This window comes from Clinocottus analis, unplaced genomic scaffold (assembly GCF_023055335.1).
Source record: "Clinocottus analis isolate CAN_PGR_092001 unplaced genomic scaffold, fCliAna1.0.p SCAF_20, whole genome shotgun sequence".
NCBI lineage: Eukaryota > Metazoa > Chordata > Actinopteri > Perciformes > Cottidae > Clinocottus > Clinocottus analis.
Window position 1 is genome coordinate 10833489 of NW_027175932.1, and position 24945 is coordinate 10858433.

Here is a 24945-nt window from a genome sequence, read left to right on the forward strand (position 1 = left end):
TTCTCCAGGACCTTGCTGTAATTATAAATGCGTTCTTAGAAACGTTGAAAAATGATCCCTAAGAAAGGATTATAGATGTTCAGATTTTAAGTTATGTGTTTCCTCGCTCCGTTGTGTCTCATTTATCAGTGAGCCTCGTGAGCCACTGCTGGCGGCAAAGTATTTAGTGTCAAAGCATTACAAAGAGATAATGTAAAGCCGAGATGTGTGTCTTAGACACTTGACCGAGGGCCGCATGCTCTAAATTGTATCCAGTGACCCCCCCGTGGACTTCACGCCATTGATTTTATGGATTCACACTTTAAACGCGCCAGCAACTACAGAAAATCTTTCCCCACACAGCTTTTACATTTCCCTCCGGGTGTTGGAAGGGGGCTGAACCACTTACCCTGCAACCCCGCCCCTTAACATCACGAGTCATGTGCGACCGGCTATCTATTTTCAGGCCGCTCACTCCCACTCCGTCTATGAGAAGTGATTGCGTTGACCTTTCTGGCCCCATAGAGCTCTCATAATGGTTGTCTCATTGAAGACGCCGCTGACAACCATCACTTTGAAGGGGAAGACGGGGTCGCCCGCTGAGCGCCGGTTCAATGCCAGCCGAAAGCACAAAAGGATGTGTGCGAGTGTGCGCGGTGACACGACGGTCGGTGACTTCTTTTTTTCCCCTCCTTCCTCTCTTTCCCTCCCCGTGTGTTTACATGTGCTTCTGAGCAGCAGGGAGCGCAAATGATTTTTTGGATGAGAGCACAGCGGAGCTGGCAATCACCGAGACAAAGCGATGTCGAAGAAGCCCTTTCTGAGCTGCCACAAATTGACGCCATTGTCTTCCCCGACTGTCTTACTTAACCTCGGCTTCTGTGTGAGGCGGAGTGTGTGTTTTTTGGGCCGCTATCGGAGTGTGTTTCCGTGCACCTGTTAGAGTTTCTCTGTGTGTTCTGTAATCAGCTTTTCCTTCTGGTCAGGTCAGTTAAGATTTATGCACTCGGAGGGAATGACTATCGACCTCCTTCCTTGTGTTATTCTCCACAAGTCACCAGACCCTATGTGCACTTTGTCACAATGCGTGTGTGTGTGTGTTTAATTGTAATGTGACCGCACACTTTCTGGGAACGCTCACAATGGCGCACCGACGCCACACATCAGGCTGTCCAGCTGCAGTGAGAAAATGGATTGATAAAGATCTGACGGAGAGGAGGGACTCACTGGCAAAGGTCAAGGTCCAAGACACACACACACACACACACACACACACACACACACACACACAAAGCATGTGTGTGCAGCTCTACTACTACATGCAGAAACAATAAATGGAGGGTAATAGTTGTACACGCTGACCTTACTCTCAAGGTGAGACAGCTGTGGTGTTATTTTAAAATGCAGGTGATAAAACATGGACACAAGGACACACACATAAATACTCCTCCCTCCCTTCCTTTTCCACTTTCTTGCACTGGCAATCCTTAATTTTTTTTGTTGATTTCCTATTAAATTGGCAGCACAAGAGATCATTTTGTGGAGAGAAGGCGATCTTTCGGTGGCCTTTTTGAGAATACGTTCCTGGGGTATAACTGAGCACTTTACCTCTGCACCTCTGCACCTCTGCACCTCTGCACCTCTGCGTCAAACAGGCGGTAAAAGGCTCTGCTCAATGGAGCATCACAGAACGTGCTTAAATCCTAATTGCGAAAGAATCCGTCAATAACTATCACGGTGTACAGCAGAAAGCCAGAGGGAGCAATTCAGGACTGCATATACAGGCTGAGGCACACACACACACACACACACACACACACACACACACACACACACACACACACACACACACACACAGGTATTTGTGCCGCTGTGTCTCCCGTCAGTCAGGCGGTGACATTTTCCACACAAGCAGGAAAATAAGATCACGTTTGATGCTCTGACATTTTATTTCCACTCTGGTGAAGCCACAATAAAACAAATCAAAACATCTCTGCCAGCCCAATTAGATTGTTCTGACACTTCGGGTTTTCATATACCGGATTGCTCTTCAGCCGTTTTTCGGGTGCTCTCGGATTGTCAGCGTGGCACAGATTTCAACTATTCGACAAGTGAGATTACTTGACATCCAGTAAATCACCCTCACAGCCCTGTTCACAGCCAGAGAGGGAGGGATACAGAGGGGAGAGGGTGAAACCGGCTGGCCTAATGAAGTCATCTCCATCCAAGTCACATAGCACCGAGGCTGTTTGAATTCCACCAGGGACGCTGCCTCGCTGTCTGTCTCGTCTCTCTCTCTCTCATGTAGAAGCCCCCGGCCTCGGCCCGCACAGCCAACTATGCCTGTGTGTTCCTCTCACAAGGGAAAGCATTCACTCCAGTTGAAAACATCGTACAAACCCCAACAGCACACACGCAACGGATGAGAAGGGAGACGTGGAGGTTGATACTGTAGGAGGGGAGTCGGAGAGAGAAACACCTCCATCGTTCCCCCTCCCCCCTCCCTCCTCTCCCCTTTCCCATCTCCCATCTCCCCTCGTTGTCGCCTATGGTAGCCTCATCAACACAAACGCGCGCCTACACTCTCACACTGTCCGTCATCCTGTAGCACAATTATTCATACAGACAAGACATGTGCAGGCACAACCACAAACCACAAACCACACACACACACACACACACACACACACACACACACACACACACTAATACACATAGTTACACACATGCACGGCTCCTGAACGCACAGTTTGGCTGCCTGACAAATACCATCTGAGCATGTCCCTTTTATTTATTTAACACTGGCATTGTAGTATACACATGTACATCACCCTCAGTCCGTCTCGCTCTGTACGTGAAGCAGCCGAGACGTTTGACATTTGTCCGCATGGAGCAGTGACAAGCGTACGAAGGCAGTGACGTGTTGACGGAGGGAACTACAGGCGAGGTGGACTAAGCTGCAGTGAAAGCGCTGACAAAGGCAATTAAGGTAGAATGCCACTCGCACAGATGCGTGTCTGTGTGTTGTCCGTGACTTGTGTGTATTGCGTTGCACATGTCTGTAAAATGGATAGTAGGGTGGCATATTTCAGCGCATGTGTGTGTGTGTGTGTGTGTGTGTGTGTGTGTGTGTGTGTGTGTGTGTGTGTGTGTGTGTGTGTGTGTGTGTGCGCTGAGATGTTCTCTTGGCTCTTCCAGCCCTTGTCAAGAAGAATTAGGGCAGCCCTCTTAGAGAAGCAGAGAGAGAATACAAGCTGCTGATGCTCCCCTCTTCAGTGTGTGTGTGTGTGTGTGTGTGTGTGTGAGAGATTTGGGGGGGTTGTGCCAGCATGTGCTTTTCTTCATGCTCCGTAACAAATGGTCATCAGTAGCAACTTGGTAGATCAGTTAAAAAGCAGAGGGAAAGAATTGATGGATGAACGAGGTGAGAGAGGGAGCCCAGAGGAGAACAAGGAGAGACCTGTAGCATTGTGCTCAGCGACCTGTTGAGACCATCTGAGCATGCCCAGTTGTCTCCTCTCGCTCCACATGTTTCTAAGAATATTCCAGGCCTGTTGCTAAGCACGTTGGCACACACACACGCACACACACACACACACACACACGCGCGCGCACACACACGTGCGCACACGTTCAGCTCAGAGTCCTGCGGTGGTGCATGTGAGGCAGAGAAGTGCATGAAAGGCTAAGGGAATAAAACCTTTGTTGAAATGTAAATGCACACCAGTGTCTTTGATAAAAACAGAGCGTTTAACATCCCAACTGGAAAACACTTCAGTTGACGTCAGGATGTTTAAAGTGTGACATTAAAAGCATCGACTTTAAGGCCTTTCAAGATATCGTCAGAGGAATACTATTTTTTTTTTTTAACAGACGTTTTAGCGATGAAAACCTTTCCCTTTTTTCTAATCCCAGTGTATGATTTGTCCGTTACGCTCGTTGCATAATACATGAGTTGTGTTAGACTCCCGTGACGAGTCCTTAAAGCTCCGTTTACCGGCATTGGTATTAACATTTAAAGAGAGGACTCCCAGTGACGTGAAAGGGTTTCTTGTCCTGTCGGGCCCCCTCAGCGTCAACACTCGGGTCTGCGGCTCTTAGCTGCTTTCAGCTCGCTGTGGTTTTGTGGCTGGGCAGGTCTGTATACCTCAGCGGGGGAAAAAAACTGTTTCTCAGAGTTGACTCCTCTTTGTCTCCTGAGGAATGAGTCATATTTCTTATTTTGAAATCACTCTGGTCTGCATGTTTTCCACACAAACCTTCAGAAGAAACCCCCCCCCCAAGGAGAAATGAAGGTCACAAATACAGATCATTGTCTCCTGAATAGCCAAGAGGTCGTCGACAGTTCAACAAAAGGACGCGAGGGGAACGGAAGTCTCATGATTCATGTTTCATGAATCGGGCAGCTTCCAAGCGTCATGTAATGAGACAAAAGTGAATGTGGTATCAGTAGTTTGTATAAGAACAGGGAAGAAAACATTTGAATAGTCAACTGTGCTGTATTTGTTTGTTTTGTGGCTGATATGTAACTTTGTAATTGTATTATAAAGCCTTAAAATATGTGTGTAGTACTCAGTGACTTCATCTTGAATACCTTTTTACATCTGTTTAACTTCTGACTTTGACACAGCTGGGTGTTGTACGCTATCAAACATTTTCTCTATCGTCCCTTTAACTGGTATTGAAATAGTGTATATCGTGAATTTAACTTCTCTCTATATATACATGTATTGTATACATTTTAATTCCACAGACTACTGACTGTTAAGTCGTGCAGATTAGTTTCCATTCTGATTGATTTGAATCCTTTTGAGACATTCATTGATTTTCCCCGTGGCTCTGCAGCTCTCCCATCCACAGCAACTCTCGGTGGCGGTGGGGACGTTTGACACGATCGTGATGGCGTCGTGAACTGCATCTCTCCCAACGTGTCTTTACGCGTCTTTCTTTTGCCGGTGTTTGCAGTCAGACATGGACCCTAATTTCAGATTAGTCACCTCAGCAGAAATAGTCCCGCTGTCTTCCACCCAGCGTTATCTCTAATCCGTGCCCATGGTTTATTAGATCTTCAATATTGGACCTACCACGTGGCTCCGGGTGGTTCTCTGCGTGTATCTACATGTGTGTAAATGTATCTAGTTCAGTGAGACGATGAAGTCTCCACAGAGTCTATTCAGGTCACGGTCAAACTGAGAGAAAAACAGACTGAGAGAGAGAGGGAGAAGAAGTCAAACAGAAGACAGGAGTTAATGCTCCGGGCTCTCACCGAGAAAACCCCTTTCCCCCTGAGAAGGGGACAGAACAGGAGACGGGTAGACTAGTTAGAAACACTGCAGTGATGAAGAGGAGTAATGATGTCAAAGCAGTGGAGAACAGCTCCAGCTCAAGCAGAGACAGGAGGATGTTTGAGGGAGCACGAGGTGAAGCAGAAGGAACGAGATGGAGAGACTGCGCGGCGCGCATCGGGCTCGAGAGCAGCGAGTTTCAGGTATCAAACCGCTGACCAGAAATACCAGTGTGTCATAAAATCAGATTACATCTGTGGATGAAAACCAGCCATTAGAATTAATGTCAGTCGATGGCACTGATCAGGATAACTGGTTCGGTTATGAGGCTGCAGTCCTCTGAAGCGACATCTATACTGCCACATGAATGAAAGAAATCAGTTTTAATGGTATTGGCATGCATTCAAAATTATACTTTGACAATAAATTGGTAATTTCGGGAAAAATCAAGGCAGTCGCTTTGGCCTTCCAAGGTGCCAAACATCCACAGAACATGTCACATCACTTTAGTCTCACGGATAGCGATGTTTTATGTCTTATTGATTACGAAACTGAACTCAAACACTCTCTGAGGATGAATGGTGTGCGATCCACGCGAGGCATGTTCAGATCTTTGGCTGAAAGTGCAGTCGTCACGAGAGCACTCTGTTGGACAAAAGTGCTGCGCAAATTTGTATTCATTTTTCGTAATATTGCATAATTTGACCGCTTCTGCCCTCAATTATTTAAATCAAGCCATTTTAGAGGTTGGGAGGGCAAATAGGTCTTTAGTAAACGTGCTCACAACTGACAGACCACAGAAGGGTGAAAAGAAGCCTCAACCAAAACACTTTGAAGGGGTCACACGCCAGAGAGATTTTACTCCACAACATAAATGTAGTGGAGTAAAATTGCAAGTTGCATCAAATGGAAACACATGAGGGACCTCAACATTGAGTAGAAGTACTTACAGTAGATATTTTAAACTACTAACTCAAAGCTAATTAACTAATTAAGTCTGAATGAGAACCCCATAAATAATCTTTGCCTAAATCCACAGCGAACATAGAATCCAAAAATGGAGAAAAGTCTCGTTGAATTGGAGCAAATGTGGGCCCCAACAACAGCAAAACATCCCTTGAAACACTCCCACACAACCGGTGCAGTATAATCTGAGTCTCGTTCATCCAGTGGTTTGCTCTGCTCTGCTGACCCCGAAGTTTACCTCAAGAATTCAAGGTAGCAATTGAAAATTTAAACGCTCTTTTTGGGGGTGAAGTGTTTATTTTTACAACACAAACATCATCATGCTGTAGTCTTAGTCCAGAAAAAGCAAATCAACCAGAGGGAATCAAAATATAATGGCAAGGAAAGTGTAATTTCAGCGCAGAAGGCGAAGAAGTTCTTTCAGAAAAGATCAGGATGATGACGTCTTCACTCCTTCGGTGAGATCTTGGCAGGCTCTCCCTTTACAATGAATGATCTTCACAGCGTCTGTGTCTACCACAAAGCTAACTCTAGCTCAATGTATGACCTATAAGATAGTCAGCGTGAGCTCTGTACCCTCCACCCCCACGTTCTGTAGCTGTTAAACCCCTCTCATCTTTCACACTCCACTTCATCATCTTCAATCTCACACAAACACACACAAAACGTCCTATTTTTGTTTTGGTACGGCTTCTTCTTCCTCAGTGTGCAACTCTTTCCCTCAGCACCTGGACTGTTCGATGCAAAGTTTTATATTTTGACTTCTGTTTTATTTCCTTACTTATCTTCTCTTTACTGTCTGACAATTTAACTCAGCTTTTAACCCTGAACCCGCTCTATCATGCTCTCCTCTCCACACACCTCCACTGGGCTAAAAACCCAATTTATTTTTGTGGTGCAGGAGAGGGTTGTGCGGGTCCCCGGGGGAGTTTGGCCGTTGTGTCGTCAGGTAACACACTGCCAGGGACACGGCATCTCTGGCCGGGCTGAAATGTATTCATTTAAACAAAAAATAGGAGGGGATGAGAGGAAAATGATGGCAATGATCAAAGGGCGGGAGAGATGGGGGGGGGGGGGGGGGGGGAGGATAGTGGACGAGAGAGAGAGAAAGAAGAGGAAAATAGACCTGGATGGAGGAAAGTGGGGGAGGGGAAGGAAGAGGAAGAGTGAAGCTCAGGAGGAGGCGACGGGGCTAAAAAGGTGAGCGGCACAAATACCACAGCACTGATGGAATCCCTGCTCGCCGGGTGGAAAAACACACACACACACACACACACACACACTGTCAGTCAAGTCAGTCAAGTGGCCCCAATTGGCTGTCAGTAGTTGCCATGGTTACCGTCCCCGTCCTTGCTGTCATGGCGTGGCTCTCCCCTGTGAGCAAACGCACGGAGGTGTGTCTTCATCTCCCGGGCGTTTGACATAATTACAGAGTTGTCATTACAGTTGAAGATGCCGCCTCACCGTCTCGCTGTCATTTGTCCCCCCATGTTTTTTTTTTTTCCCTCTCCATTATTTTAACTCTCTCGGAGGGCGATCCAGAGAGCAAGTTAGCACAACGTGTGCGTTTACAGCCCATCTGGTGACAGATTTCACTTCCCGTCGCTGGGATTGACGGCTGTCGGAGGAAAAGCGTCCGAGGCGCGGCCCGGGTGCCAGGGAAGTGGACTGGTATAGGTTCCCCACGGGGGGGAGGAAAAGGCACGGTCTGACAGCAACGTGGGCGCTTTGATCAGATCTGAGATCAGAACTGTCATATCTGGTCGTGAGCGTCTCGGTGATGCTGACATAGTCTTTTTGCTCGTTAATGTGTGGACATGAGGGAGGTGTACTTGGAAATGTCAAGAGAAAAGTTGTTTAAAACTGCGGCATCAATAGGGAACGGGGTTGAAAAAACTAAAAAAAGCATGGCAATCGCAAACAACTCATGATTTTATAAGATAAGGACTGTTTTCAGAACGAGGCCACCCATTTTGAGATAATCCGATGATCTGGTTTGATGACTTTGTCACGTGAACTGTTCGTTGGGGATTTAGATCATATACAATACATACATAGTATATGTATACAGTATAATATGGTCTGCCGAAAAACTTATTCCATTTATTTAGTCGAAATCTAAAGGGGTGTGGGAGAGAATAGCTCAACTGCACTCATCATGTCGCGTCACAGACTCGTGTCGCCACTGCTGACTGCTTCTCATTACCATGCAGGTATTCATGCCTCCAACGCTGTTAAACGGGGGCGCTTTGTGCTTTGCGTCATCCGTGGTCCCTGTTCTTCTCTCGCTAATTGCCTTAAAACCTGCACAGGTGAAAGCTTGAAAACGGGGGCCGCCATGTGACGTGCACAGTGTATATACCTAAACAGGTCATCATAGACTGCATGTCTGCATCCGTTTGAAAAAAAAAACATGTTTTTTTCATCACAGCATACGGCACACTGAGTCTGATTATAAGTCTTTGAAAGGATGATCCACGGTGTGAAGGCTGACTGAGGCTCTAAAGTTGCATACGCGTTGGATCGGGCTATTTGCGGTGGGTTTCAGTCAGATGTGGTCAGAGATTAGAAGCGCGATGAAGACACGAGGGGAAAATTGATTCGCTCAGACTCGCGAAGCATTTCTTGTGTCATGTGTGCATCGGAAATGGTGAGAGCCAGCAGAAATGCCAAAGGTGGTGTTTTTTGTGGGGAGGGATGATGGAGAGAGAAAGTGGCTGCATCTCACCACACCAAAGAAGAAAGCCTCGGGGAAATCTATTGAAGGAATCAATACTTTTTGACAGGAACGAGTACCACCGCTTGTCTCCGTAGCCGATTAGTGGATTTTAAATATTCATTTTATTTCACCAAAAAGGCATGTAATCAAAATGACACATTTCTGGTGTGAGGATGTAACGTTTATGGGAAACTCTCCGCTAAAAATACTAACACACTATTTTAGCGCGGCACCTTTATTATTTTTTTTCCTGCAGACCTCTCTGTGACTCGGATGGCAGCTTTTAGCTTTCCGCTGCCTGCCTCTGGATGAAAAGAGGGGGAGAGAAAGAGAGAGAGAGAGAGAGAGAGCCATGACTCATTCACATTATCCTCTGAAGTGGAAATCCTGAAAATGTGTCTTACTCACACTCACACACACACACAAAACACACATTTACACACTCTCACACACACACACACACACACACACAGCTCGTGTGCAGGGGGAGCCCAGGAGCCCGTTTGGAGTGCCACCATGTGTGATGTGCTTTGAGCAGCAGCCAGTCAGAGAGCGGGGAGCCTCAAATTTCCTCTCAAAGGGAGGAAGTGTATTTTAACCGGTGTCCCAGACTGTCCCTCCGACTGTTCGGGGAGTGGGAAGAGTGGGAAGTGAGCCGGCAGCCACATGGAGCCACTTTATTCCAGGTGTGTTTGTGTTTTCCGGCATATATGCAGACGCGTGCGGTCGGCAGGGGTTGGCCACGTTCACAACGTCTACCTCTCCACCCCTTCTGCTCTGATGACAGATGGAGCGGAGAGATTGTTTGTCTTGTCTTGACGCGAGATAAAGGGTTAGTTTAACATTCGCAGAAGCCGCGGGAAAACATAATACCTCCGGGTTTGATATGTGAAATGATTCACATCTTCAAACAGCTGGACACTGGAGTTTTTAGTAAATGATTCTCAATCAGGCGATGAGCTAAAACAATTAGTTGATTAGTTGGTGGAAATAATGAACAGTTAATTTGTTCAGTTAGTTTCTGGTTGTAGTGTTTCTGGTGTATGTCTTTGTTAATTAAGTGAGTATGAGTTTTGAACCGTTCATTAGGTTTAGAGAGATTAGGGAATTAAAAGTTGATTCCAAATAAAAAATAACTTCTTTTGTCAAATTTTCCCCATTTGCCGAACGGCATGCTGGGTACAGCGCGCGCTCCGTCGCTCACTGCAGTGCATTCAAGAACAGACGAAGGAAGAGAGACTGAAGATGTGATGAGATGTGTCAACAGGAACAGGTGGATGTATCCGGCCATTATTCAAAATAAAAAAGCTTTCAGACCTTGATAATCAAACAAATGTTCTGTTCATTCTTTCTGTGCGGCCGGTACGAAGGAACCCAGAGACCAGTACCGGTCCGCGGCCCGGTGGTTGGGGACCGCTGACCCGCGGGGCATGTCCGACAGACGTTCACGCCATCGACTTCACACTTGCCGGGTGTGATGCTCAGGACCCGAAGAAGAAGTTGAGGTTGTCGGGATGAGCGGTCTTCGAGAAAGCCGCGATGCCGGCGCCCGAGCAGTCGGCGCCGCGCTAGTCTTTTGAATTCCACTTGATTCCACTGTTACTAGGCAACAGCATCACCCACCTGTTGGAGCAATTAAGTCATGTTTGACGAAGATAATGCAAAGTCACATGAGTTTGCCCAGAATATAATAATCATTCACTAATATACTCTGACCTGTGGTGTTCGGAAAAACAACGCACTTTGTGTTGTTTGACAACAACACAGCTGGCTGTCAAACTTTGGAGATCTCGTGTCGTGCAAGCACACATGCTCTCATTTGTGCAGGTGACTAAATTACACAACTGGAGTTGTAGATGAAGTTGATACAGTCCCTCCCCCGGTCGTCAGCAGTCTCATCACTCAGCATTGAGTACCAAAGAGAACTCGGCATTGGGCTAAAGCGGTAACTTCAGGCATCCGGGTTTCAGTACATCTACGCTCCGTCAGTGTTTTCCCGTTGCTGAGGAACCACAAACACAATAGGCAAACACCTCCCGGTCCTTTTCAGTCCTCAGTGCACTCGCCGTGCATCTCTTGATGGCAGGAAACGTCTTCGTGACCTGGAACATGTAACCTGAGCCAAATGCAACCCGCAGCGGCTTGAAATCGCCTCAAAGTCTCCTCTTGACGACCGATCAAAGTACCTTGACACGGTGCATTTTATGTGAGTGACCCGATGTAACGAGTGGGTGACCTGACGCGGGACGGGGCGGATGGCAGAATGCCGCACGCAGTAGGTGGTGTTGATGAGTTCACACAAGGAAAAGAGTGAGAACAGAAGATGGCTACAGCTGGAGAGGCTGCTCTTAAAAACCAGCTTGCAGCGCGGCTGCTCTCCAGGTTCCAGGGATTCGCCTGACAGCCTTTCACAATCCCCCTGGATTAAAAGGTCGACTGGAAGCATCACCCACATTTTCATTTCCCCTCCGCAAACCAGGAAACGCCTTAAATAGATGAGCGGAGTGGAGAGTGCATCTTAATTCTTACCGAGGCCCTTAACGCGCTCGAGTGATTAAACCTCATTGACAAGTTAGTGATCCCAATCTCTCCTTTCCGGACCATTAGGTGCCATCCACATCACCATCATTCATCTCATTATCTAGAAATCTGTATTAATGATAAGGTTTTATGCCACTTCCATATCTGGCCATTTAGTTTTCCCTCAACCTTCCTCCCTCTTTTTGGGGAACATATACATTTTTCATGTTTGTTTTTTTCTGCTGAAACTCAATGACAGAGGGCCACGCAGTACAGTATAAATCTCTGAGAGTACGATCTCAGACGTAGTGTTTTAAAGCATGAAATGAGGGGCCATAAAAACCTGAATACCCATAAATAAAGAGGCGGACTACACCTGGACGTGGAGCCTGGACATGGAGCTCAGTTTGTCTTCTCGTGTTGGCTTCAACCGACAAAACAACTCCTTTCTGCTCACTGTGGGAATTAAGAGAGAAGCTCATCCTGGCGAACGCTGTGGTACATCCAGTATTTCAGATATTCTTTTGTATATTCTCACACCTCGGATAAGAGTTTCACAGAATCACTGTAAACAGAGCGTGATGGTATCGTGCCGACTCATGGCCAACGGAGAACATAAATAGTCTGCGTGTTAAAATGCATTCACTGCCATGTTTGGACAACCTGTTTTTTCTTATTCCCTTCTCACACAAGGAATCTGTGTTTCTGACTCCTTTGTGTTTCTGTCTCCACAGACACCTGCTGGACAGGGACACCTTCTCCAAATCGGACCCAAGTAAGACCCACCACCTTCCTTTTGTCTTCTCACCCGTGGTGAACAAGTGTGTGTGTGTTTTTCTATCAGTACATGGCCGTTAGATGGGACAGCACAAGATCTTGGCTCTTTGACCCTTGCCCAAATTTCAGGAAAAAGAAGGTAAGGTTTGAAAAGAGGGACAAGAAGGAAGGGAATAAAGGCAGAAAAAAGTGAAGCGCAAATGTCAAAGGAGCAACTAATGGAGTGTAAGGGACTGAGAAATGAATAAAGAAGCGATAGAAGGTCTTTTGTTTTGCTATATGAAGTTGTGAGTCACTCCTTATGTGTGTTAGGTGTTGTTTTTTTTCCACTAAATGCGTGAGATCAGCTGGAGGCGAGTCTGACTAATGCACGAGGCCAACGAAGAAGCTTCTCTCTATAGATTCACAGAATCGTTGGTCGCTCTCCTCTCCCCTCCCAGCAGATGAAATCATTAGAATAATGCTGTTAGTGGAAGGGCAGTAAGTTAAAGGAGTACTTTGACCTTTCGGGAAGTAAGCTTATTCACTTGCTTTCTAAGAGTCGGATGAGAAGATCAATAGCTCTCTGCTGCATGCCGGAGGTGTTGGCTTGAGACTTCGCCTTTCACATCGGGAACGCCGGCTTGGAATCAGAGTAAACTAGAGCCCAAAGAGTATGAACACCGCGGGCCGTACCCGGGATCCACTAGAAAAGGAAAGCCTTAAATCTGTTTTAAACTCAAACTCATCTGTGTTCATCGTCCACGCCGCATGTAAGGAAGCTGCTCTGAGCAACCACGGGTTCAGCCAAGTTAGTCATGACGTTAATCTCCACCTCCGAGCTGCACGGGGGACGGCCAATCAGTGATGAGGACGGGCGGCGGGCGAAAGGGTCGTTCTTGACGTTACTGTCTCCAAAATAGTAGCAGGAATGATGCAGCAGTCAGCTTCATTGTATGGGTGTGTGATCTGTTTGTGTTCGAGTGTAGAGCAACATTACTCATGGAAGCGGAGTGACGGGGGAGGGAGGAGGAGAAGCACAGTACGAATCAATCGCACCTTATATGAGAGCGCCCCCACACTCGAGACTCAACCTATATATAAAAACTCCATTTTATCTGTAAGTGAACTAATGAAATAGCTCCTACAGAACATCACAAGCAGCTTAATACCTAATACTTTGTTTTCAGCATGTTGCTTTTTTTTTTTTTTTGCGGAATAAGGGCTACTCCTCTGAGAGAGTTTTGTGGTGTGTTGAGTTCTTTGTAAATGTCAAGAGATCGAGGGGAAGATTCATGCCGAAGAAATGAGGCAGTGTCATCATCATTATTATAAAGATGATATTCATCTTACTGAGGTGTGTGTTAATTTGAGATTCTGATGTCATGAGGACTTTTGGAGCTACTATGACCCACCAACACACAAAGACACACACACACACACAGCTTTTGCAGAAGTTAGTGCATCAGCACATTTCCAGTCGTACCGGAAAAAAAAAGACTCAAGTTGATGACAGTGATGAACACGATGAAGAGGATGACAGTGATTAACATGACGAGGATGATGTGGAGGAGGATGAGGAGGAAGAAGCTCAGACGTTAGCCATACATTGAGGCGGGCTCTTTCGCTGAGTAGCATTCGTTATTATGCTGAGCGCGGTGACTTTGGTCTCCTTATATGAACCAGCCTGACAGGAGTAAAGAGCAAGGAGGGGAAGGAACGAGGAGAAAAAAAGAACGTCTGAGACTCCGGGAATATAGAGATACCTTGGATCTGTCACTGGCAGGTAAAAGAAATACCTTTTAAATGGAAAGAGCAGTGATCCAATAAGAAAACCAAGACATTTGGAACAAGTGGGCTAGAGACATAAAGCCCTTGGAGATATAAGCCACAAAACCATGAAGAAGTTTTCTTTTCCGTTATTGGTTTGAATCTATCTGTTCCCCAAAATATAGTTTCCATCAGAGACCTGAAATACAAAGGAAGATCTTGTGCGTGCGTGCGTGCGTGCGTGCGTGCGTGCGTGCGTGCGTGCGTGCGTGCGTGCGTGCGTGCCCATTGATACATCATTCTGTCTCTTATCGGATCAGAACATCAAAGGGCCTCCAGGAGTGAAGTGTATGATGCGCGAGCTCAGTAATTTGCCTTTTAGTGAATTGTCTCGTTTGGGGGAAATTGCATAATGTCCTGTAATGATGCCTTCCACCATCTGAAGACGGGAAATATGTTTGGGCTTCATGAATAACACTATGAGGTGCTTTTGATGTACTTTCAATATTTTATGATAATTCTTGCATTTATGGCTTGTTAGTCATACTCTAATGGACGCAATAAATAACCATGACATTTGAGTTTTTTTCATTTATTTACTGGGTGTTTCATGACAGTAAAGGTAACTCTATCCTTCCCTTTAGTTATCCTGGCCACCGTCATACATATATATATATATATATATATATATATATATATATATATATATATATATATATATATATATATATATATATATATATATATATATATAAAGAGGAATCCTATTGCACAGTCAGATAGTTGGTTACATGAATACTTGAGAACGTTTTGCTTTTTTTTTTAATCATACACAGTTAATGATCTTTAATGTTCTCTGTTCTTCACAGTTTGTGTTCTCTACACACAAGGCATGGGCAACAAGGAGTGGAGAGAGGTGAGAACTGTGGAGACGCAGCATGTGGCATCAGATCTTCATCCAAAATGCGTCATTTCAGTACAAATGGAGACACAATAGACTCCAATGTTGCTTCTCTGCAGTCTTTACACGTGAGCAGTCATTACTTGGCTAGCTGTGGTACAACAAGAGGCTAACGCTAAGCTAGCAGCTCCGCCAGGCTGCGCTTAACCCCCTGGGGGTCACTCCAGTGTTCCCAGGCTCCTGGATTGGGCGAGGCAATCGTCACAGTCAGTAAAGTCAGTTAGATGTTTACTTTTTAGTTTGAATAGTTCAACATCCATTGAGCCACTGTGACGACACCAAATGTATAAAGTCAACAACACTGCCTGTACATTTGAAGTCGTAGGTCTTGAGGAGTGTAACGTACTGGACTGACTCAGGGAAGCATACATTGTATATTTGACCGAGGGCTAAACACCGAGCTGAGAAGGCGTCTTTAAAATGTGTCACATTAATATTTGTAATATTAAAAAGACACAAAGTTTTGCAGTGACGATGCATTTTTGTCGTCCAACCCCAGAAACGTCTGTATCAATGTTTTTTTAAATTATTGCTAAAAAAAAACAAAAAAACATGAATATTAACATGAACTACTTATGATATGATTTCAGATTCACAATGAGAAAGTAAGCCCACTTTGTGCTTGTAGACACAACCAGTACATACAACTTGTTTATGAGTGAATACTCATGAATTTAAATGAGGGGGCGCATATTGCACCCCTTAATCATTCCCAGTTATTCATCGTTCTGAGTATCTGCATTTATTATTAACATTCTAAGTTAAATGCCAAACCGGGGAACGCGCTGACCCCCATTGACTTGATACCGCATCTGCTCTGCATTCATTACTCTGAAGCGGCTGATAATCTCCTGCAGCCAGCCTCTGCCCTGATGTGCCACCTGAGGAGAAAAGCTGCCGGGGATCCGTTGTTCACAGGAGTCTCCGCAACTCCACAAAGTGCATGTATAAGCTGCAAGATCGAAGTTTTACGGTTCGGCGAGCAGCCGAAATATCAAACCGTCCAGACAACGGGTTTATATCAACGTGGATTGTGTTGATTTGTGTCGCTGATATAGGGATGTAGTGTTGTTGAAGGAGCTACGGTTCACCCGACAATTCATCCAAAAGGCATTCTTATCTGTCTTTACCTTCCTTTCTTTGTGTAGTTTGGGAGAACAGAAGTGATCGACAACACGCTAAACCCGGACTTTGTGCGGAAATTCATTTTGGACTACTTCTTTGAGGAGCGACAGAACCTGCGATTTGACTTGTAAGTAACGCCTACACCTGTGTGTGTGTGTGTGTGTGTGTGTGTGTGTGTGTGTGTGTGAGCGTGTGTGTGTGTGAGTGTGTGTGTGGGAGAGAGGGAGGCTGGGAGCAACCAGCAACAGGATGCAAAACTCCTCCAGTGTGCGCAACACGTCTGGCTGCTTTTTCTTTTGCGTGTGTGTCATTGTGGTATTAATGTTTGCTGAGTTTAATTATTGTTCTGGCATCGGGCATCGTAAAGGTCAAATGACATCGAAGGTTCCAGGGATGATCTGTGGTTTTTGCGCAGTGTTAAAAGCCGCTTCTAGAAAACATATCTTTCATATTATTAGTTCCTAAAATAGGTTTCATTAAAACTCAGTGAGGCTCCAGATGTCACCTGCAAAATGTGAAAATGATTTGATGATTATTTAATCTCGTGCTACAAATATATCTTTGATTTTTCTCTCTTTAACGAATAGTTGTTGGCGTGCAACAGCGTTAGCTACTCAAGTCTAATTAACTTAATTTCACCGAGAGACGCTGCTTAAGTAGACTGCACAATGCATCTGACACTTAGTATTCATTGATGCCACCTAATAAAGGCTGATTATAAAACAGTAACAGGAATAAGGGCTTATTTGATTTTATTTGATATAAAAGTGTTCTGAAAAAGGAAGGATCATTTAACACACCCATTATTTAGTGCTTTTAATGTCGATTCAACTGTTTTCAGACAATCGACTGCATATTCAAGCCAAGATTTGTTTTTTTCAAAAGTTAATTTACCACACAGAGCGACTCATTACTCAGAAGTACATCACTGAGACAGCTTCATCTGTTAAGATGCTTTGCTTCGCTCATTATGTTGGCAGTATTGGTATCCGTCCAACCTCTTACTGATATTCATCAGATTGTGGAATTTGAATGCCGACTGCTGAGTACGTTCTCCAAATTAGTAAAGTAATAAACTGAATTGTCTTGGGTTTCAAAGTATGAGTATGTTTGTGCTAAGGCATAAAAAATACTCATTTGTATCCGTGAAAGTGAACACCTCAGTCAGGTTGAATCTCTGTACTCGTGAGCACTGAAGCACAGACAAATATACGGGAGCACTTTATAATAACTTCACGCTACCTATTAGTTAAGCATGAGTAAACACTAAATTCATCGTTCATAAAGAATTGTTCCAACATGAACACTCATTAGTAACTCGTTAATATGCAAATTATAAACACGGTTATACATGTTTTATTCTTGATTAAAAAGCTTGTCTATTATGCATTTCATACTTTATAAATGATGGATTCCCCGTTGCTAAATTAAGGACTTATAGATGATGAATAAGATGATTTATAAAGTAAATGATAAAATGATTTAAATGTAATTTATTCAAGCGTTTATTCATGCTGACAAATATTTCCATAGGCACTAATGGTTATGGACTATTTTAACATGATTAACAAATGCACAAGCTGTGTGACTGCTCCTCACACTTCAATGGCGTTCCTATGCACGAAGGCATAAGATGCTGTCTGTAGGAGACAGTCGTGTTATGAGGCCAACACAGTTCTTACAGGTGAGGGGATCCTCTTTCTCAATTTGCTCTCGGATCGTATTTCTCATTAAATTACCGAGCAGGATTACAGTGGCTTTATTTTATTAGCCGGAGACTAATTATGTTATGAGCTACGATCCAGGGAGCCACGTCCCACGTCGGCAGCCCAACCAGGATCTGGAAGTTAGACTCTGTAAAGGAAGAGCGAGTGTTTTTTTCCGTCGACATGTGCTCGGTTCTTACGCCATGCGGCTGGGCTTCCAGTGTCAGGGGATCGTGGGATGGTGTCTCGTATGGCGCAGAGAATCAATGCTTTTCCATGCCCGTACGAGTGTTTCAGTATCTCCGCCGCTCGCTCCGTCACAACACGTCATCGTACCACCAGCGAGTGTCACTGGGCCGCGTGGACGCAGAAGCCGTGCGTGCGTCTCGAGTGCGCATTCTCGCAAACCCGTGCGGGATGGAGGAGCGGGCAGATTTCCTTCAGCGAGAGGAAAGCTTTCAACCTATTATCTCTCCTCCCGCCTGCACCACTTGCACTGCACCGTGTTAACGACTCAGCACACATCCAACTTTCATAAAAATATGAAAAGTTTTGAGCTGATCTCTGAATCACTTCCAGGTGCTGCTATAAGGAGCTGTTTGGTGTGAACACTTCAATGTGTTTATTATAACATCTTTTTATTGTTCATCGTACGTGTCAAATTTCACAAATTCTACAAGACACCTGGGTAGAATATCCAGAGCAATTACGTGAAACTCTTCTCTGTCTGCAGTGTGTGTGCGTGCGTGTTTGTTCACAAATCGCACACTTTGTACGTGTGCTGTAACGACACGCACACACACACACACACACACGACGCACACCCTTCCTCGTCATGCTCAGGAGATGTCAGGGCATCCGCGTTGTGTGACTTTCAATGCCTTCCCGTTTGTTTTTGAGAGCTGAATAAGTAGCATGAATGTCTCCGCGCTCGCTGTCTCTCGAGTGGTTTTTCTGAATGGAAGTGAGCATCTGAGCAACAAAACGACGCACTGGCTTTGTGTCCGTCCGTCTCGAGTGTGTTGGTGTCCCTGCACGTGTGCGCTTGCGGCGCTAGCTTGCTAACGTGCCTTAACAGCCGGAGATAGCTGGCGCTGCCGGCCCGCGGAGGGCAACGCCGTCTGAGATGAAGGCAGATGAAAAGAACGCTTCCTCCCTCAGGGCCAGGAAGATGGGATCTGTGTGAAAATGTTATGAAATACTACAGTGTGTCCTCCGAGCGTGAATTGTGAGACTGTGTGTAACACACCTCTCTGTATCTCCATTTGTAGTCGGTATGGATTTCAGCGCAGCGTAACAGACAGTTGTTCTACTGCTCTGGTGATCCTCTGCCTTCCTCTCAAGTACCACAGAGGCGTTGGCATTATGTATCCGTATTGCAATATCTCAACAACTATTTGCTGCATTACCTTGAAAATGTGTGATTTTTGTTTTATTTATGTTCTCTAGACTAGAGGATGAGTAGTAAAAGTGTCCTTCCCTTCCTTTCATCTGCAGCAGCATCAGCAGGTCAAAACGTACACACTCTGTGTAATGCTAATGGCATTTATATCAGCCTCTTACGTGTTCTGTGCTCAAATGTTAGCAGACGGTGAACATCGAAAGATGCTAGAAAAAGGGTAATGCCTGCCACTTACCATGCACATTTTTTTTTATAAATGACTGCGTTTCAATCCTCCTTCGATCTTTGTCAAATCAAAAATGTTTGAAAAGTAGAAGCCACGCCCATAATGTATACACCTCGTACACCAACAGGTGAACGAGCTCTGTGAGGGCAGGTGTGGTCCATCAATGTTGGTTCAACATAGACAATTACCGGTTGAATAAAGCACATACAAACAATCAAAAAGCTTCTAAATATCACACCTGTTATTTATAACTATGACCTGTGATGATGAATATGTCATGCAAGAAATGACATCATCCACGTTAAAAACATGTTGGCATGCATGATGAATACACAATATGGACTCGTTAGTGTGTTTTTGTGGCATGACCTAAGTGGGTACCCATTCCCTTGTTGCCGCTGTTCTGACAGCCCTGCACCTCCGTGATCTGCTAAACTAACTACATGCTGTTTCTCACAAGGAGCAGAGACATACGGCAAATAAGTACAATGTGACGTGAAGCTCTTCTATTTCTTTTTCTGTTAAAAGTAAAATACCCTTCAGCTTTATACAATTACAGTGAAACAGGGTGTCTTGATTGACAAGTTTACATAAAAAGTAAGGGTTTTATTTGTCTGTTTGTCTCTCCGAGTCAGTGGGGACACATTTGTTGACAGTGAATTATTTCTACTCCAGAGTGTGGATGACTGACTGGATGGTTTGTGCAGTTGGACAGCGGAGACGCTGTGAACGCTGAGAAAGTCACCGAGGCTGACGATAATGTGATTGTTTGAAAACTCAGTCATGCTTCAGATATAGAGCCATTTAGAATCCTATAAATACCCCACGCACAGCAGACACACACACAGACACACACACACAGACACACACACATCCCAGTACTTCTATATTTGTGAGGACATACAACCTAATTCTCACCTAAACCCTCAAACAGGCCTTTAAAAAAGTGAGGACTGATCAAAATGTCCTCTCATCCCAAAAACGTCCACACTCTGAAGGTCTAACACTCGGATTGATCCACACGAAGATTGATGTACAAGCACACACAAACAGGTTGTGTACAATACCCTGAACATTCTTGTAAAGCAACTAAATTGCGGCTCATTTCTCACCCTAAATATTACCCGGCAAAGTGCAATCCTTTTTCAGCGGCGAGTAAAATGACCTGAGCTGTGAAGTGACCTCAAATCGCCGAGTGAACGGCTTGTCTGATTGCTTCCCGTTCTTTGGAGTGTGTTCTCTGCACTGGAGGGGCCATGTCCGGACGCATCATTGCATCCATTGTATGTGCGAGACACCTGCAGGTGGAATGGAGGGATAAAAGGCAGGAATGATATTCAAACACACGTCGCAAAAATAATGCGATAGCCCACCGAGAGTCACACTAATAAGCAGAGATGGAAACACTAACCGACACTTGTTTACTCACTCGCACACTATTTCACTCCGCTTCTCTCTCACATGTATGTATCACTGCCAATTAGTGCATTTAGTGTCACTTTAATGGAGGATGCCTTTGAGCCTGCGATGCCGGGAAGTGAAATACCCGGAGCCTCTGGTGAGATCGTCGCTGACAAGCTGCTTGGCCCCATTACTGATTTACTCAGTCTGTAATCCATGTCGCATTCCCAGCTGAGCTCCTGTCACCCTCCATCTCTTCTAATGCACTCACTCTCGCTCTCTTTTCCATTTTCCACAGGTACGATGTTGACTCGAAGAGCGCCAACCTGTCAAAACACGTGAGTGCGAAAGCTCGAATTTCAGGGGCCACACATCGGGACGTGTACCTTTGCATTTATTTTGTTGGTCTCCCCCACTTTTGCTGATTTTAATTTAGTGTGAGTGAGTGTTTGTTTGAGCCTGATTGCTGTCCTTGTTATTTCCTCCCATTAGCCTCATTTCAGCCACATAGCAGCAATCTGGCCGTTACAATGAGTGTGTTTATCATCTACTGTAATGGCACATTCCCTGAACGGCCCCGGCAGATCATTTAGAAATGAAATAAGCACTGATTCCCCCCGTCCACCCGGCTTTTCACATTGATAACAGTGATTAGCATAGTGGTAATTAGGAACAACAATGCAATACCTTTATCAGTCATGGCTGTGTCCTGCCTACTGCTTCATGGGGATTGTAGTTCAATCAGAGGTCGCACTGTTGAAGGTTTTCCCTCTGGAATGTAGAGCAGTTCATGGTTTTTCATTTACTTAGTTTACTTTTGATCACTGGCCCAAATGAGATGCAGTTTATTAGTGCGTGGATGGTTTCATGCCAGCTGTTTCCTATCTCCTAGCCGGCTGGTAGCGTCCTACTTCATTCTCAGTCCTCTCATCTAACTCCCCGCAAGAAATCAAACCAGAGTATTTTCACAGTTATCACTGTTTCACTGTTATCGTGCCACTACAGGGGAAGCGACTGTTTCAGTCGATAACTTTTATCCATTCACTAAACTGTTTGTGTATCCTGACGGTCCGTATTCGCCTGTAATCTTGTGTGCACATCTGTTCGCATGAAACCGGCTTTTTAGTCAAATCTGAGACGTGTTTGGGCAGATGATTGCCGTAGCAACGGTCAACACTGACCTGCACTCTCCTTGCCGAGTAAAAATAAATCACAGCATCAATAGAAATGATGGAAGGCAATAAAAGACAATACAAGCTGTCTTTTCTGCTTATAATCTCTGACTGTTATCTCATTTATATTTATAGCTTCAATGGTCCGGACTTTGCTTCCTCTTTCAATTCAGCTTCCTCTTGCCACCACACGCAAGAGAATCGTTGTGTTCATACAACATGTATGTGTCATGCCTGTGGATTGGAAATGAATGACTTTGGCTTTAAAGATGAATTTATATTTTAGCATGTTTCAGGTCCAAATATTTAAACCCTGCAGTCTGAGACATGTTTTGTGTCCTAGGGCCAATGATAATGCTACAATGCTAACGTTTGTCTGTCCAAGGGGGATAAACAAACGCAACTTTAGACTTAAAGGGACAGTGTGTTGCATTAAAGAGGATATATAGACAGATATTAAATGTAATGTATCTGACTAGCTCGTTCATCTATAAATAAGACTTGTTGTGTTTTTATTACCTTAGAATTAAGGTATGTTGATATCGACATACAGAGCCGTCCTCTCCATTGAGCCGCTCGCCATGTTTCTACAGTAGCCCAGGACCACAAACCATACATTACCGCTCGCTATTTTTATAAAGCATACCATTTCTCACCCTCAAGGCAGCGCCAAAGACTTGTATCATGCCGAAGATTGGTAATCTATCTCAGGAGAATCTGGAAGGCAGTAAAACCGTTGCTGTTCAGCAGCCGACCCTCAAGCCTCTGAGCTCCTAACCAGCAAAAAGGTTGAAAACGTGAGCTGTGTAGGGATAGTTAATTTAAAACGGCACAGAAATGGGGCATTTAAATACAGCATGAAGGAAAGGGGAAAGGAAAGAAAGTTCTTTAGCTTTGATTTCAGGGAATATGGGTCTGGTTTTATCACCTTGTTCCCTCTTGGTGTGATGGGTGACATCCGTTTTAATTGCATCTATAGCTTTTAAATCATCATGATCAGATGTTTTTTGTTGTCTTTTTTTAGTTGTAGTTTTGAAATAGCTGTATGAAAGCCGTCAAAGGCCCTGCTGGAATTCATTTGTCAGTAACTGTATGAAATAAGTGTCAATAAATTGAATAGCACAGTGAGAAACACTCGCAGTCTCTCCAAAGCAGAGTCAGTCCCTCTCTGTTTCCCCTCCAGGATTTGTCTCTCTTCATTTGTGGCTGTGTTGTCTCTCTGGATACGATCCATCCCTCTTGTGCTTTCCCCCGTCTCCGTTTCTAATCTTTCCCTCTCGCCATGGCAGTCTGTCACCTTTTTCCTTTTATTTCATTGCCATACCCTTGTTCTCTCACTTTCTCCCTATCTTGATCTCTCCGTTTCCCATATCTCCCGCCCTCCCTCCCCCCCTACCTTTGCCTCACTTTCTTGCGATCAATAATCTCAGACAAGAAAAGATCGGCATGTTGGCTCGGAGGCAGCGTACCAGTGTTGATGCAGGTCTCAGGGGGGAGGGCGAGAGAGCCAATCCATTAGATGGTGTTTTGAACGTGGGAGCTGGAGGCTGCAGCACACAACACCTGGGAACCGGGTGAGAACGAGTGTGGAATATAGAGGGACAGGTCGGGAGAAAAAACACACACACGGCCCTGTTCATGAGATCTCACTCATTTGTATCTCTGGATGCAGATAGACAGGCTGACGTTTGGGTTGCCAGGTCAAGAAGATGTGGGGTTTTTTTTTCTTTCGCGGGAAACGTTTGATTTTAATCTGATTTAATACATGAGCAAGACCCTTTAAATAGACCACTTACCTCCTAAACAACCTCACCAAAATCTATTCAACAACAGCTTAATAACATGTATGACTGCATTGATTCATTAAAACGTCCGTAGATCATTTATTGAAGTCATTCTGAGACTTGTGGTCCAGAGTTATGTAAGGAGATCATGGACCACTTTTAGGTCTGTTTGATGAATCTGAAGCTAATGCTCGACGTCAGCTAAGCTAACGTTGATGTCAAGTTAGCTTGCCAACGACCTGCAGCCTAAATGAATGGCCCCACTTTACCCCTGATAGTGCAGAGCCCGGTGGGTTGGGGCTACTTACACACAGTGCTACATTTCTCAGAGGATTTTTCCAATATCGTAGTATTGATCTGAAGATCTCGGCATAAAACCTTTCCTGCGTAAGCTCATGGATGAGGAGCACTGCGCTCCCAACATATTCTCATTAAAACTGGTATCAATATCCAATCTTTAACCCGACTCCTCCTCCGCCGCAGATCTCAGTCTTATCAAACTGTTGATTTTTCCAGAACATTACTGAATGGAGCTGCACCCACACAACTATCCTTCTGTCTTTTTAAGTCTTTTCTTAGCCCACGCTGTTGTATATTTAGCCATTAGTTGCACACAGCCAATCCTCCGATGGACCTCATGCTGGCAACCGCCGCGGTTGCTAGGTGATTTGTGACTTTACTGCTCAGCCTCTACGTCACAGACAGTGGGAAATATCATAAAGAAATCTTTTTTTCTTTTGTTATTTCAGCTCCAGTGACTGACACAAATCCGCGTATGGCAAATTAAAGTCATGTGGCCCTGTCTACGCAACACTGATGGGTTAAATGATCTAGACAGGTCGGCACAAAGCTGTGCGGATGGAGAGGTGGATGTCGAGCCAGAATAACAAAAGAGGCTCATCAATAGAGCGAAGAGAAGCCATTATCTTAGCGCTGCTCGGAGCGGCTCCAGTCAGATATTAGAGGCGGTGGCGTCCAATAAGACGAACGGTCTCAGCTCCGTGCCCTCTGGTGGATCTGGGATCGAGATGGCAGGTTTCTGTAGTAGCTTCTGTTCAATTAGAGAGAGGGACCTGCCATGCGTTGGGTGTTGCAGAAGTTGTGTTTCCTACTTGGCTTTTATTTTGAAGGCTGCCATCGTTTAATGCCGACAGACTAACATTTATAAATTCC

At 45.0% G+C, this 24945-nt stretch overlaps 1 protein-coding gene across 1 annotated transcript in view; it reads left to right on the forward strand.

Moving 5' to 3' along the window:
* LOC137791355 (copine-8) overlaps positions 1–24945 on the forward strand; it is a 68259-nt gene that overhangs the window by 6797 nt on the left and 36517 nt on the right. Inside the window, exons 2-5 of the mRNA XM_068586231.1 lie at positions 12204–12244; positions 14865–14911; positions 16105–16208; positions 21115–21154. Coding sequence (XP_068442332.1) covers positions 12204–12244; positions 14865–14911; positions 16105–16208; positions 21115–21154 — 232 coding nt within the window. The remainder of the gene's footprint in view (positions 1–12203; positions 12245–14864; positions 14912–16104; positions 16209–21114; positions 21155–24945) is intronic.